The sequence below is a fragment of the Eulemur rufifrons genome, chromosome 7, assembly GCF_041146395.1.
Source record: "Eulemur rufifrons isolate Redbay chromosome 7, OSU_ERuf_1, whole genome shotgun sequence".
Taxonomy (NCBI): domain Eukaryota; kingdom Metazoa; phylum Chordata; class Mammalia; order Primates; family Lemuridae; genus Eulemur; species Eulemur rufifrons.
This window is the reverse complement of record NC_090989.1, coordinates 183,256,253-183,272,977: the sequence shown is the minus strand read 5'-3', so window position 1 is coordinate 183,272,977 and position 16,725 is coordinate 183,256,253. Positions and strand designations below refer to the sequence as shown.

The following is a 16,725-nucleotide window of genomic DNA, read 5'->3' as shown; positions in this document are numbered from 1 at the left end:
TTACCACCTCTGGCAAGAATAAAGGCACCTTTGCTATCTTCCCCTTTCCTTTTCTTCAAGCTGTTACTACAAGTCTGGTTATGTCCCCAGGGAGAGAGGGGATGATGTTTTTTGCTCTGCAAAGTCCGTTTCCCAAGAGAACCTCAATAGGCACATGGATCCTATTTACATTGTAATTGGTTGCTGGCTGGCGGGTACAGCTGTTTCAACTTAAACCCCAGACAGTTGCTATGGAGATGGTTGACTAGAAATAGGTCATGTTAAAGTTCTTTTTCCCCTGGATATAAGGAATGTTGTAACTCTGGAAGTTGTCCCAGTTGAGCAGAAAATGTGTAGGTGGACAACCACATCCAAAAAAATTTCTCTGTTTAGGGTGAGGTTTATCATAGATCCCAAGCCACTCATGTTGCTGCTTCTGGTCTGTAAACAACACACCTGAAGACTATTCCTGTTAAAGAATAGAAATTAGGCTGGGCATGGTGGCTCATATCTGTAATCCCAGCACTTTGGGAGTCTGAGGGAAGAGTGGCAGGAATTACTTGAGGCCAGGAGTTACAGAGTAGCCTGGACAACATAGCCAGACCCTCCCTCATCTTCACAAAATTTGTTTTAAAAATTAGCCAAGCATGGTGGTACATGCCTGTAGTCCCAGCTTTTTGGGAGGCTAAGATGAGAGGATCACTTGAGCTCAGGAGTTTGAGGCTATAGAGACCTACGATCAGGCCATTGCACTCCAGCCTGGGCAAAAAGAGTGAGATTCTGTCTCCAAAAAAAAAAAAAGGATAGAAAAAGAAAATTAGAGAGATCATTCATAATTTGCAGTATAACTTTGATAAAATGGCTATTATACGATTCTCAAATGTTTATTTCATAAGTTTCTAAACGTAGTAGAATAGCATTTATTTTCAAGACAGAACCGGTTCAAGAACAAGTTTTTTTTTTTGTTTCTTTCTTTTTTTTTTTTTTAATGTTGAGGTAAAAAACAGCGACATTTGGAAAACGAAGGCATCCAGAGACTTTGGATGGGATTTGCCATGAATTTGGCCAGAAAATATCTTGGCTTTCCCAGGGCAACTTGGCTAGGATGAATGGGGCCCTATGTCTGGTTTCACCAGTCCTCAATTGTGGGTTGACTTTGATTACTTGTCCTTCCTAATTCATGTATCAGGTGGGCAAGTAGTTCCTGACTCTGCATCTGACCGTTACCATGGTGACTTACGGTCTGTCTCACAGATGGATGGGCTTGTAGTTTGGTTCCCTCACAGGCACCCACGCTCTGTCTAATTTGGGGGTTCAGGAATGTGGATCCCCCTGCATTTGATTTATCCATCACACCCTCTCCCTGTCCTACCCTCATGGTGCTTCTTGTTCTAGGGAGTGGGTTGGTTTATGTGTAGATGGTTCTTACATCGTGACTATGATGGAAAATGATAACTACATAATCTTCAGACTTCTTTGGAAGCGACACATGTTCTAATGCTTCCTTTACCTCTTATATCCTGGGCACTTTTCCCGGCGTCTGTCAGTATTCTGAAAAGGGTGAACTGGCAGTGGATGGGGCTCAATGGGTATTATGTCTAGATATATGATACTTGTGTCTTTGCATACTTGCTTCAAGTCTTATGATTTTGGACTAAAAATCTGGGTTGTGGCCCTTGGTCAAGGACAGTTTTATCATGGTGTCCCCTGCCCCACGCTCTAGCCAGAGTGCCTTCTTTCTGTTTTGCTGTGCACATTGAGATTGGTGATCATCATATAACTCCATGACTAAGTGCTATAAGCTAGTAGTCTGTTTTTGGTGGGTTGCTAGGGTAATGTGAAAGATTTCAGAAAAGAGAGATACTGGGAGAAATGAAAAGAAGATATCTAGAATGAGAGAGAGAGAATCTGGAATATGTGTGGTGGGGAGGAAAGGGAATCAGAAACTATAACTCTGTGTGTAAGGTGGCGCCTTGACCCACCAATTTAATTTGAGACATATTTGAAGGACAGTGAGGTGACTAGTTTCATACTTTGTACCCTACTTTTTGCAATTAAAGAATTATATGTAAAATAAATAATTTTAAAAGTATTAATATACCAACTGTCTTAAGTCATACTCTATAGATTTCTTCTAGGAATCAGGTTCAGTGCCTGGCATATAGTGGCTGCTCAGTAAAAGTTTGTAACCACATTGAATCGAGAGGAAAAGGGTATGGACGGAGAGGCCACTGGAGCAGCTGCCCAAGGGGCTTCTGTACTCTAGGGAAGCTCCCCTTTGAAGAAGGGGTAGGAAACCTTTGGGGGGGCTTCTGCCATTAAGGCGTGTGTCTGGCCGTCTCTACTAAAGCCGTACATGCATATGTCCCATGACCCAGCAGTTCCGCTCCATGGTGTACAAGCGACAGAAACGCATGTGTATATTTACCAAAGGCCACAGACTCTTTAAGAATATTCACAGAAGCAGCACTCTTCATAATAGCGCCAAACTGGAAAGTGCCCAAATGCCCATACTAAGTAGAATGGATAAACAAATAGTGGGTTTTTAAATTTTTCTTTCTAAAAAAGTTGCTAATGATGAAATATTTCAAAACACAGAAGGGTACAAGAAAAAAAATCATTCTAGTATCTACCACCCAGATTTAACAAAGGTTAACATATTGCCGTATTTTGCCATATTTGCCTTTTTTAGCATTTTTATTTTTCATTTAAGAACTAGAACCTTCTGGTAGTGGTGCTTAGTGTTGGAGTTGGGGTAGAGTTGGGTGAGTGATCTGAAGATCCTCCTGAAACGTGAGAGTGGAATGACCTGAACTTTCTGCGCACCTCCTCCCATGACATCAAATGGATTACCTGTGACGGGCACCTAGGCAGGAGCAGTGCAGTCAGTGAGAACAGCCCCAGATTCGTTTCTGCAATGCACAAATGAAATAGAAGGAAACCGTCCCTTTCTACTCTCCTGCTCTCTGCGAGACAGAACACCTTGCTGCATTGTTGTCAAAGGACATAATATCTTTTTTGTTGAACTATTTAAAAATTGGCTTTTTAAATTGAATTGTGATGGAGATACAGTGAATGCTTTCACTGTGTTGACGTGAACAAAGAATGAGCAAGAATGGGGTTTGGTGTTTCCAGTAATTGCTGTAATATATGTTAGCAGGGACTCATCCTCCCTTCACTTCCTCTCGACCAAGCTCATCAGGTGCAAATGACGGAGAGTAGCAGTGTCGTGGGAATGACCTTGAGTCTGCTCTAATTTGTACTAGAAGAATCATTTGCAAACTTCTATTCTTTAGCTAGTATTAGCAGCAATGATGATTATTTTTTGTGGCCGATTGTCATGGGGCCATGGTTCCCTTCGCTGACTGCTTGCTAAGTCATTGGCCTTAGTTGCTAAAAGCATAGTCATAAACCCTGTGTGTATGTTGTATTTCCTCCTTGTAATAACCTGAGCTGTGGATGCTGTTACTGTGTAATCTCCAAATGAGAACACAGGCTTGGGGAGGTTGAATAAGTTGCCAAGGGTCACAGCGTGAACGGCAGAGCCATGATTCAAATCTCATTTTGACTGGTTCCTAAGCCTATGTTCTTAAACAAACCATTCACTGAAAGAGGACCACTTGCTGTTGTTATTTTAGGTAACAGAACCATAAAGTAGGAGTTAAAGTCCTAGTAACACTTTGCTGAGCACTTTCCAGTTTATCTGATTTGACCTCTATAGTCTGAGTTAGGTGAGGCAGGTGAATCTGCTCCTGTTTCATAGATGAGGACTCCGAAGGGACAAACAGGTAGCGAACTTGCCCGGGACACACAGCTCACAAGCTGGACATTGAACCAGGATCTTTTGAAAACACACCCCAGTTTTGTCTGAATGCTTCAGCTTGATCTCTGACCATCTTGGTCGACCTTCATCTCTGTGCTTAATTGTAAGGTTACCTTTGTTTCCCTATCTTTTAAATAGGAGCAGTGCTACCTGCCCGTCTCCTGTTAGAGATTGCAGAGGATTGGGTGGCAGTGCATCTTTTTAAAATTCTTGGAGATACATACCATATAAATACGTATTTATTTGCTCACCATGGGACTTTATGATATGAAATAATACCTTTTTTGGTTAAAGAATTATATATAAGTCCTTATCTTTGATATTATGGTAAAGGTATCTATTTTGTAACCCAAAGGAAGTTACAGGTAGTAAGTGAGATTTTTGCTGCACATGTTGAGTCAGTGTTTGTCTAGAGTCACGGTAGCTAATGAGCCTGTTCTGGGTTGCTTTGAGGTTGCAGCTGCTCCCTGGTGGTTACCTGTGAAAGGTGCTAACTGGAGACACCCAGAAGGGCCGGACTCCACTGTTCTACACAGGTGAGGCTGGTTGCTCTTTCCCCAGTTGACATGTTTCATTCCCAGATTCCCTGTGCTCTTGAAAAAGAACTCAATGGCCATCTTCATCTGTAAAACAGTGAGAATGACAAACCCTAATTGATTGGTATGAAAATGAAATGGCAGAAAATTATGTATGTAAAGACCTAAATACTGCACCTCGCTTGCAGAAGCCTCTTAATTAAGTGGCCTCTTTCCTTCCTCATTTGGCCTGTCAAAGAGTTGCCTTTTGCAGATTTTTCTCCCCTTTTGACAGTCCTATTTCAAATCTCATGACACATTTAATCTTTACAATCTGTCCATCTGTTCTCTCTTATGAGTGGGTAATTGTGAGCATGAAGACATCCGTCTTAGTGGATAAGTAGTCGTGTCCTGCCACGTGGCCACTGTAGAAGCCCAGGCCTTCGGTATGGGATTCATGTGATCTTTAGTCCTGGGCTGACACACATCGAAACTACCACCTGACTGAAAAACCACAGAGCAGCAAGTCGGTCAGCCGGTCTCCAGGGTGGCAAGGAAATAATTATCTCAAGCAAAAATAGAGTAGCACTTTAAACCCTGGAGATGGAGAAAAGTTGGAGTTAGGACTCAGTACCTCTGTAGCCCAAGAAAACTGCTCTCCTAACCTAATTTTTCAGATGCAATTTTTAAGTCTCTATTTTTAACAACTTTCCTTGTTATTGCCCTTATTGGCAGGGAGCTGGGAGTACAGGAAATTCAGTTTTAGGAAAATAGCCCCTTGACAAATGTCAGAAATCTTTCAAAGCCCAAATCTTTCCAGCCTCTGTGCTGGAATTAGACTTAGAAGTGCAAAGTCATTGGATTCTTGGGCATCTGGTAGACTAGGCCTATTAGCTCCCAATTCATATCTTCTTTCCTGAATTTAACGGTAGAGGAAAAAGCTAAGTGAGGAAGGAAAACTCAAAAGGGAATGGTTTTTATTTGTTCAGTAAACACCGACTGAGTCAACCTTCTGAAAAAAGTCTGTCTCTTATTAGTGTTGGAAACAGTGACTGGCACATGATAGGTGCTCAGTAGACATTTGTTGAAAGAATAAATGAAAGTCGTGGTGTAATTACTGTAGGGAAGTCACAGGCACAAAAGGAATGGACTGGGAATGTAGCATCCACTTTTAAAAAAATGAGCAGGGAATTAAATCATGAATGTGTGTATCCCCTTATTCTCAGTGTTTTTCCCAGCCTTGCCCACCCTCTATGTCCTCAGGAACAAGAAAGAGGCTGGCTTGGGATCTGCTCGAGAGAGGCAAATATTGCCGGCTAAGCTGTAGTGGGAAAGTGGAAAGACACAATGTTTAAAGCCAAGTATCACACACTGGGTTGTCTGGAAACAGAGGCCTGCAGAATGTTTGTTAGGTACCCACACCTGCGGAAGGGAGGGGCTGGAAGCAGGACTGGGCAGAGGGAGAAGGCAGAACCACAATGCAGGCCTAAGCAAGTTCCAGCCATCGCAGGGGCCTCTGGAGTGTGTGTGAGCCACAGTAGGCTGAAATGGCAGGACCTTCCTGCCCCTGGCTGTGTTTGGTCATGGGTGGCTCTGAGGTGGCTCTTGAAACTATGCCAAACCCTGAAGGAACTGGAAGCTTCTGCTGACAGCACTCTAGCAGCTGGAGTGTCTCCGTGCCCGCCATACCAGCCAATGAAATTCTGTAGGCATCCAAGCCTGCAAGGCGAAGAAAGGTTTCACATCTAGTTTCTAGAGGAACTGTAACCCATTTGGGAGCCTGGGTCGTCAGAAACCCTTGATGGAGGGTGACAGATGTGGCATGGCTGGGGCTTGAATTCAGGACCAGGACCACCTTGGCGTCACAGGTTGAGCTGAGGATGGTTATGAGCGCTTTGCTGAAGCCACTTCCTGTTTCCTGTTCCAGTTGGTGCCGCTCTTCACTCTGCTCTCGCTCTCCCCAGGCCAGACCATCCGGTTCTCCATGTCTCCTGGAATGACGCGGTCGCCTACTGCACGTGGGCAGGGAAGCGGTTGCCCACGGAAGCTGAGTGGGAATACAGCTGTCGAGGAGGCCTGCAAAATAGGTAGTTGGAGGGTCTCATCTTGCCTGACGATATGTTGACCTTTTTTTCAAAACTCTGTTGAACTTGATTTGGTTAGAAAGTTGATTAAAAACAACAGTTCTTTTTCTTGTTTTTCTTCATCTCCAGGAATTTACTTAGGAGACAGTGGATAATGGGTCACTAACCCTTTATATCCCCAAAGCCAAGTGTCTGGCCGAATGGGCTTCCTGCAGTCCCAAAGCAAGTTCTAGCAATTCAAGCTCCCTTGTGTTACATATTACTCCTTAGAGCTTCTTGGCAGGCTGCCTTGCTTTCAGCATTTTCTTCCTTTAGGCATCTCTTGAAGCAGTGGTATTTCTCTGCTTCTAGAGCCATGAGGCAGAACACTCATGCTTGGTTCACATCTTCTAGGAAAGGCTCCTTAAAATAGCCAAGGCTTTATAAAAAAGTGTGGTGTGATGGTGCCTGATCACGCTACCATATAAGTCTAAAATGATGTCTACTTTCCCAGCTCTCAATAAGTCCTTCTTTTAGTTCTGTGATTTATTTCAGGCCTCCTGAGTACTTGGGAGAGACCGAGGTTGTTGTGAACTCAACATGAGCTGCTATAAGGAAAGTTTTCTAAAATCCCAATTAAAAGCTTTACTTAATATTTTTTAAAAGGCTCACTCAAAACAAGTGAGCAACGTCCTCTCGTTCATTGCGTCCCGTCTGTTGACTTTAATCCAGAACCTGTGCCTGTTTGACAGGCTGATGCTGTGTCTCTTCTGACAGACTTTTCCCCTGGGGCAACAAACTGCACCCGAAAGGCCAACATTACGCCAACATTTGGCAGGGTGAGTTTCCGGTGACCGACACTGGCGAGGATGGCTTCCAAGGAACTGCACCCGTGAGTAGTGACACTTCTGCAGAAGCGCGGCAGCTGCAGAGAACTCAGGCCTGGTAGAAATGGGGCGAGAGGCATTGCTCACTCTCTGACTCACACGTTGTCCCTTTCCTGAGTTCATTGATTGTCGCACGTAGCAAACACATAGTGCAGTTTTCTTTCTGACTTTATAATGCTTATTGTAGAAAATTTGGAAAAATAAAAATGTAAAGGAGAAAGTTAAACTGACCTGGAATTCTACCACTCAGAGATAAACTCTGTTATCATTTTGGTGCATTTCTTCCCATTTGTTTTCTGTGTTGATGGCTAGTAATGGCCAGTAGTGACCGAGTGCTTCAAGTGTGCCAGCCATAGTGCTAAGACATTTGCATGAATTTTCTCACTTACTGTCCATTCAACTCTGTAAGGCAGGTACTATTATATCCCATTTTCCAGGTGAGCATTCTGAGGCACAGAGAGGTTAACTAACTTGCTCAAGGTTACACAGCTGGAAAGCGGCACAGCTGGGATTGAACCAGGTCGGTTTGTTTCCAAAGCCCACGCTCTTCCCTACTGTATTTGCCAGCATATGTGTGTCTGGTGTATATGTATCATATTTTTCACATAATGCATTTGGATCACACTGGATACAGTATTTAAAATCCTACTGTTTCCCCCTGTTTAATATCAGGAACATTTTGTCATTAACAGTATGTCACAAATACATTGTCTTTCAGCAGCTAGATAACCTGTCGTATGAATAAACCCTAATTTATTTACCTCTGATAATTGCAAATTTAGGTTAATTCTGGGTTTTTTGCTAAACGTACAGCAATGAACATCTTGTACATAAATATTAAACTGTATCTCTGATGATCTTCATAAAGATAGATTCTCAGCAGTGAAATTAATGAGTCAGAGTTTGGTAAGAGTTTCAGATACTTGGTTGAATTGTTTTATAGAATGCTTGTGGCATGTTTTTCTTTGTGGGTATATAAGAGTTCCTTTCTCACTGCCCTTTTGCTGGCATAATCATACACTAATGAAACTATGTTAAAAACTGTCTTAGTCCCTTTGTGCTGCTGTTACAAAATGCCACACACTGGGTAATTTATAAACAACAGAAATTTATTTCTAACAGTTCTGGGTGTTAGGAAGTCCAAGACCAAGGTGCCAGCAGGATTGGTGTTTGCTGTGTCCTCCAGAGGGGACTAATGCCTGTCCTCACATGGCAGAAGGCAGAGGGGCCAGAGAGCACTCCCGTTAACTGTGAGCCTTTTCGTAAGGGTGCTAATTCTATTCATGAGGATAGCACTCTCATGGCTTAATCACCTCTGAAAGGCTACACCTCTTAATGCTGTTGCATCGGGGATTAAGTTTCAACATGACTTTTGGAGGATACACCGTCATTCAAACCACAGCAAAAACATTTTTTTTCATTTTTCTTAAAACAGTGAGGAAAGAAATCTTGTGGTGAAGAAATAGCGCTTTACTGGGTTTGTTGTTACAGAGAATCATTTTCTTCCAACAATTCTTGAAACAGTTGTCATTTAAAAATTAGTTGTCTTTTTGTTTCAGACAAAAAATACTTCTTCCAAAATTTATTTATAAATGTAACACAGATACATTATTTGGAACATGACCAAATGATTCCAGAATTTCAGCTGAAAAACTAAACAAATGAGAGCAAAAGACCAAGGAATTTTTGGAAAAGATGAAGAGCAGGGAGACACCTGACCTACCAGAAATTAAAATTATTTTGAGCTATAGTACTTGAAGCATTGTAGTTTTAGGGGCAGAATTAATATAAAAAATAAATTGCATGAGAGTATTTAGCCCTTAAGTATATGAGTGCATATGTGTACGTGTGTAAAATTCCATATATGTGAGTTAAATATATGGTAAACTAACACAAACCCACAGGAGATGGACGCATTATTCAGTAGAGGCAAAAGACTAATCAAACTATCGAGTAGCTGGTTCTCCTGAAGTTTCCTTTATGGTAGCCATGCTCTTGCAGGCGCACAGTTTTGTTTGGTAAAGTGGCTTATGAGAGACCTTGGGGAGTAAATGATCTCAACCTTTTCTCAAACTTTAAATGAGTAAGAAGCCCGGCTTGCTGGTATGGATCTCGGCATGGAATAGGGTGTCGCACTACAAGATGAACAGAATATCAGTTAAGCTGGTTGTGGGTGTTTATCAGACCCCACGAAAAATGTTGGTTGTCACAGACAACAGGACAGTGGCCATTAAAGATAGAATCTGTTTAGGAGTATGTAACAACTCACCGGCGGATGCCACTAACCATGAAAGTGGATGGCACTGGAGTGCTAGGCCCATGCCTGGCCTTCTCTGGCAGTGGACACACGAGAGAGACTGGCAAGAGAAGGGCCTCAGCAGCCTGGACCCCCCCCTCATGAATGCCAGTCTGTGACAAGCCAGGCAGCTACAGTAAAGTTTGAAGCCCAGGGTGTGGGCCCAGGTGGAGCTGTAGATGCAGGTCTTAGTTGTCATAGTAGCAAATATTGAAATGAGGGCTTTGAAGGCCAAAGTGCAGGAGGGTCCTTTGATCAGCAGTTGGACAGGATCAGTTGGTCCCAGAGATGGGTAAGCTCCATTCCAAAGGGACGGGTGATGGCCTCCATAGCCCTCATTTGTACAAGCCTGTTGTAACTGTATCTGATGAACCGACAAATGATATGTCTGTCACTTTTAGTAAAAAGCCATAACAAGGTTGTCATGGACAGTTACGCATAGTTGACTGTGTTTGCTGCTATAGAATTTCATCTTTACTTAATTGCATGAGCTGCTAAGAAAATAGAGCCATTTACTCTTCTTGAATCAGTGTACTTTTTCAGAATACATAAAATTCAGTATGAAATAAGGACATTCTACAGATGTTTAGAGTTGGAACGTTTGACTGGGAGTTCAGCAGATGTCTGCAGAACTTACCTGAACAAGTTGCCATGGAAGTTACTAAGACAAAATTAGAACAGTTGCCAGGAGCCCTGCAGGAACCAATTGGAGAAACAGGATGAGTGGAGAAAGCAAGCCAGCCGAAGAGGCAACCTCCTCCTGTATTTGGAATGAGACTTAGTGAGACCTCTATCTTTAAATTGAAACTGCTTACACATAGAATTTTCTTGAGTCCGCCTGAGCTGCTCTGTTGTGTCCTTGTGCTCTGGTCAGTTGAGAGCAGGAATTTAACTTTCATGATGTGATGGACTACTGGGAAATAGCTCCTGCACCTGATATTTTATATATATTATTATTTCAGATCTGACTTTATACCGAGTAAACTATTTTCACCACAGTGATCCTGAGGAATTGAATTTGTATTTTGCTAGGCCACTGTCATAACAATTATTAGTTCTGGTTTTAATGCATATCAGCTCATTCACCTGAAAATAAGTGTGCCAGAAGTATTTCTCATACATATGCCTTTGCTTTTGAGGTTCCTGAAAGGAGGCTTTGGTTGGTGTGATTAGTTTAACAATGAGCAGTTAAATTTTTAATTTTCCTTAGTGGTATATTCACATATGGTAATTTTGGGGGTGGTGACCTCCACATTTTACTTTATTTAAACATCAGATTATTTAAAGTAATTTAAAAAAACCCAAACCTTTGAGGAGGAACTATTCTTTTTCCGATTTTATGAATTAACAGCACCCAGATATGTTAAATCACTAGCCTAACATTAGCTAGCACCTCGGGCAGCCTGATTTGAGAGCATCACCGCCTGTGCCTTCTATAGTCTGAATAATTACTCTTTCCTCTGGAATGTTTATTTCATCTCTTAATTGCTCTTGCTCCCCTGACTCCTTCCTTTTTCTCCCTAAAACAACTGAATTTCTTTTTTTCCTTTCTACTCCTTCCAGCTATTATTCTACTCTCACCCTACTCATCCCATTCTGCCTTTTGGAATTGTATTTTTATTAATAGTTTTTGATATATTCTCCTTTTCTCCCTCATTAAACTCGAAGTCTAATTTGTCATTGAATCCCCCTCTGCCTTTAGTCACTATGTGCGGAATTACTGAATGAACAGTGAATAAGCACTGCTGTGTCTGTAATGAATGCTGATTATGGAAGCTGAGTGGCAAAATTTTTCAGCTTTCCAACTCATCCAGATTAAGAGCTTTTCAGAGTAGCTTCATAGTGCTGATCGAAATGCTCTGAATCGCCCAGGCCTCAGATGCTTCCATATTCATGTGTAGATGTGAAACCATCTGAAGCCACATGGAAATGAGTTTTAGTTTATTCATTCCTTCAGTCTTACTTCATTAGTATGGAAAAAGCATGAATTTACAAAAAGATTAAAAACTCCAAGGATAACTTGATTTTTTTTTTCATTTAAAAAAATGAAACTTCTGTTTATGTTTGAGAATTTCCATTAAAGAAAGGTTGGGAAAAAATTTTAAGTCACTACGCTAGCAAAATTGTTCTTCATTTACTATTGTTCAGTTTTTTCTCTTGCCTTGCCCCGCTTTTATAAAAACTCTGCACTTTGGTTCTTGCCTGTGCCACTACCATGTGGCAGACTGTCTGGCCGGCCTTGGAAGTGTGGCATAATTCCTTGCTGAAGAACGTGGACAGCTCACCTGAGACTTCCAGATCCCAGAGACTGCAGACCCTCTCTTACTCCTACGCTTGATAACTAATTCACATTTTCTTTACAAAAACAAATCCTCTCAGTGTTTGATGATGATGACTGAGGCTTGAGGATAAGCTGGTGAGTTGGAGGGGGCTAGTGGAGAGGGCAGAGCTGACTTGGGGTCTCTCAGTGCTGAAAGACATTGTGTGGCCAGCAAAGCTAAGCTTGGATGACAGGACTCATGTTGGGTCCAATGTGATACTCTTGTTAATGATTTTGAAAGTCTAAATTTCATCTGTTCTCCCACCCACCCCCGCCCTACACCCACACCCACTGTCCAGTACAAACTTGATTTATAATCAACATTGATCACTCCGTTAGGAATAATTTTGCGGGCTTCATACCATTTAATATTAACTCTCCTTAGGTTTCCAAATTCCCCTTGAGAGCTCAAAGCTAAAAAATGCCTCTTTGTTTTTACATTGGACAAACTGTATTTTGAATATTAGAATGAAAATTGAAGTTCATATTCTAAAGTTAAAGCTGTTGGTGCATTTCTCTACCAAAGAGATTTGGGAGCATTTTTCCCTACTTCATTTTTAGGTTGATGCCTTTCCTCCCAATGGTTATGGCTTATACAACATCGTGGGGAACGCATGGGAGTGGACTTCGGACTGGTGGACGGTTCATCATTCTGTCGAAGAAACGCTTAACCCTGTGAGTATCACCACAGAGCAGGTACCCTGGAATAGTAACATCCGTCCTCCGGGCAGTCTGCATCAAGAATTGCATGTGTTTCTGAGGGGTGTTTATATATTCTTGAAATTGATCTTTGAATTTCCCCAAAGGGACATTAAGCATATGCCTCTCTGATTTCAAACTTAGAGCATTTCGTTAAATGGTCTATGAGCATTTTATGTTCTGCTGTATTGTCATGATGATAACTATTTGAGGGAATCTGCCGGTAACTTCAGAAATTATATTTAATTTCATACATTTGATCAAAGTGTGGATATATAAATAACTATGCAAAATTCATTAATGTGTTATTATTAACCATTAAGATCTGCTGGATGGTATTTATCATGCAGCTACTTTCCTGAGTTTTGGTGGGTTGAAATTTTGAGTCAGTGCATCATCTGGAGAAGCCAAGAAGGGGTACTTTCCGGCTAAGTGTCGAGTCAGAAAGTTGAGTCATTTAGTGATTAATTCCTGAACCTCTTAGTATGTGAGGCCTATGTATCATATACCTTGGGAACAGAAGACAACTGTGTTTGTCTAAGTTTTACTTAGTCTGGTATGTGAAAAATGTTGAATGCAAATAATATACTACCGTGCCTCTAAAACCAAACTCTCCCAGTAGAATATACAAAAATTGAGACACTACATGGGCATGTGTGTGCAAAGTGCTTCCTTTAAAAAGAGCATCTCTGAATATTTTTTTGTTGTGTGAACAGATTGGGGGGAAAATATCATGTAAAAATCCCATCTCTAGCAAAGCAGTCATTCATAATTCAGTTCCAAGGATGTATATTTATACCCAAACTAGCTAGACTGGGAACTCGATAATGCTTAATTTTAGACCTTAACCTTTTGAAAAGGCACAAAGGGTAATGATAAAGAAAATTAATTATTCAATATCTTCTCAGCATAGGGTTAAACAGAGTAATTGAAGAAATTGTCAGACTGTGCCTCAGGCCATTTATCAGAATGTGGGAATAAATTTTTGTTTGCTCTGCTTAATTTTTCTTCACAGAATAACACGTGGGCTGCTCGTGAATAATCTAGAGACACAGATCTACTTTTCTCAGTGCAGATGAAAAAGCTGAGTTTTCAGAAACTGTCATCCTCTTCATTTTTCCTTTCGCTCTCTAGCAGGGCAGGTGGAGGCAGTGGTCAACGACAGCCTCTCTCTGCAAAATGAGAACAGGATTGTAAAATTCTAGGTGGGTTCGTGCTTGGGAGAGGCTATTCTCTGCTGGCAAAGTGTGACTTGGCATTTGCTGTCAGAATCAGAAATAGAATTTTTTCCTCTTGGATAAAAGCATCTGCCTGTGTGAGAGGGGGAGCACAAGGCTTCAGAATTCTGGCAAGTTGTGAATGTATCCATCTGACCATCTGGTGTTGAGCTGAGTGCTTGTTAGCTTTCAGTTTTATGACTATTTATGTTTCTTCTAAGGATTTACAGAAAAATTCAAATTTTTTCTTTTCACCAATCCCAGGCTCGATCCCGGATAGTGCCCTTGCTCTAATGAAGTCGTTTGCACTTTAGGCTTTTCTTTGCCACAGTGGTCTCATTTACTTCCTAAGTTGACTGGGATAGAATTTACCAGTTTTGAACTAAACCCCAAATCCTTCGAAAACTCTCACTCCATCATTCAGATCTTTACAACTTGTCTTGGTTGCCAGCACATTGGTGATGGACAAGCCACTGTCGTCTCTTATCTGGGTTACTGCATCAGCCTCCCGGTTGGGCTCCATGCTTTCACTCTCTTTGCTGTGTTGCTACTAGAATGATCTTTATAGAGAGCAAATCTAATGCTGGCACTCCCATGTTTAAAATCCCTAAATGGCTTCTTACTGTCTGAAGAATAAGGTATAAATTCTCTTTTTTTTTTTTTTGAAACTGGGTCTCACTCTGTCACCCAGGCTGGAGTGCAGTGGTGCAATCATAGCTCCCTGTAGCCTCGAACTCTTGAACTCCTGAGCTCAAATAATCCTCTGCCTCAGCCTCCTTGAGTAGCTGAGACTACAGGTGTGTACCACCATGCCTGCCTAATTTTTTTTAAAAAATTATTTTTGTAGAGATGGGGGTCTGCTATGTTGCCCAGGCTGGTCTTGAACTGCTGGGCTCAAGCAATTCTCCTGCTTTGGCCTCCCCAAGTGCTGGGATTACATATGTGTGCCACTGTACCCAGCTCCAAATTCTTGAACGTGACTTTTGAAGGCTAAAATAATTTAGGCCTTGCTGATCTCTCTAGCAACACCTTTTTCTTCTTTTTTAAACATTTAATTATGAGATGTTATAAAAATTAAGAAGAGTATAGAAAACAGTATAATATATAACTGTGTGTCTACCACATAGATTTAACATGTGTTAAGAATTTACTATATTTACCTCTCTTTTAGCCAAAGAAAAAGAAAAGAACAAAAACTATTCTTTTATCAGCATTTGGTATTGTCAGTGTTTTCCATTTAAGCTGCGCTGGTCAGTGTGCAGTGCTGTTTCACTGTGGTTTTTAGTCATCATTTTTTAAAGTTTGCATCTGATAATTCTAATATCTGGCTGCCACGTTGATCTGCTTCTGTTGTTCTGGGTTTTGGTCACATCTTGTTTTTTCACATTCCTGGTTAGTTTTGATTGAGTACCAGACATTGTGTGTGAAAAACTGTAGAGGTTATTTGAGATCTAGATAGTGTGATCTTTCTCTGGAGAGGATTTACCTTTGCTTCTGGAAACTTCTACTTCAGATCAGCTTAATCCAGTTAGGAATTGAGATGATTTGAAGCAGAACTCCAGTCCCTATGAGGGCTAGTCTATGTCAAATTCACCCAGGGTATAGTGCTTTAGAGTCCCGACCAAAAGTATAGGGGATTTATGGTGGGTCCTTCTCCTTAGAGGGCCTTGGACTCCAATGTTTTGTTTCCTTAGGCCATGAGTCTACTGAAAGTTCTACTCAGCTTCTCAGGCTTATAGCTGCTGCCATTTAAAGGACAGACCTCTGGGGAAAACAATTTCACCTCTCCGGGCTTCCCTTCTTTCTGGGGTTTGAGCCCTACAGTTCTTCACAGGTGTAGTAGTTCTCATCTGGTCTAGTTAATTCCTATTTCTCTGAGATCTTAATTTGTTTGTTTTTCTTCCCTAATGTACTTTTATCCCTGCTTAGCAAAGAACCTGGTCTATAATTGTTGATCCTACAATAGTGCCAATTCCAAATACCTAGAAATGGGGGAGTTTGATCACTGTACAAACTCCAGGTGTTTCAAAAGCAAATGTTGGTCAAAAGCAGCTATATTCAAGGAAAGTTTTGAACCAAAATATCAATGTGATTAGTAAATATTTCAACCCAGGAACTGACCTGGTCAGTGTCATGCATTTGTGTTAGCTCCATGACTTGCTCACAGTGGCAAATAATTGTAAAGCTTCTTTGAGAGCTTGGGAAAAGTCAGTGACCTGTCTGCAAAGGCTGTTCAGGAAATATCTTTTTCTTATTCAATGACTTCCATGGAGCAAAAGTTAATCATTAGTTTTTATTTTATTGGGCAGTCATTTATGGCAAAGGCAGGTTATAGAAACAGCCTGGTGTGCTTTGTACACAAAGTTCTAAGAGAAGATGAGATACTTGGCCATATGAAGTGAACATTAGTTTGGTGTTAGCTGTTTGTGTGTGCGTGTGTGTGTATGTCCATGTGTGTGTCTTCTGGAGGTGCCACATTAAGATGGCATCATTCCCTCCCACACCGACATGATCCAGTATATGGCAATTGCTGTGATATATTTTAACCTATTAATAGTAAGTTTTTAAAAAATGTGGTTTGTGGATTTTTTTTTTTTCTTTTCAGTTACCTAATTCAGAGACCCATGTTACCCTGTGGCAGTATGTAGTCCTTTCAATTAAAAAACATGTAGATGTTATGTGACATTCTAATTTCCGACATCTGCATGCTCACTGTCAGTACCAAGGCACCGAGGTACCATGCTGACTTGCTCAGCTGATGATGTGATAGGATGGGGTGATCCATAATATCTTTTCCACTCTAAGGGGGACATAATCACATTTAGGCAGCTTTTTTTCCTAAGGGGAAGAACTGTTGTCTTGGAATTAGCCAAAGTAACTTGGATAATAGCTCTGCCACTTAATATTGAAGGAATATTTCTAAACT

General features: G+C 41.2%; 1 protein-coding gene across 3 annotated transcripts in view; it reads left to right on the top strand.

Moving 5' to 3' along the window:
- SUMF1 (sulfatase modifying factor 1) overlaps positions 1-16,725 on the top strand; it is a 77,814-nt gene that overhangs the window by 35,355 nt on the left and 25,734 nt on the right. For all 3 annotated transcript variants that reach the window (XM_069473839.1, XM_069473838.1, XM_069473837.1), the window contains 4 exons: positions 4,256-4,338; positions 6,282-6,404; positions 7,158-7,272; positions 12,445-12,558. In XM_069473839.1, coding sequence (XP_069329940.1) covers positions 4,256-4,338; positions 6,282-6,404; positions 7,158-7,272; positions 12,445-12,558 — 435 coding nt within the window. The remainder of the gene's footprint in view (positions 1-4,255; positions 4,339-6,281; positions 6,405-7,157; positions 7,273-12,444; positions 12,559-16,725) is intronic.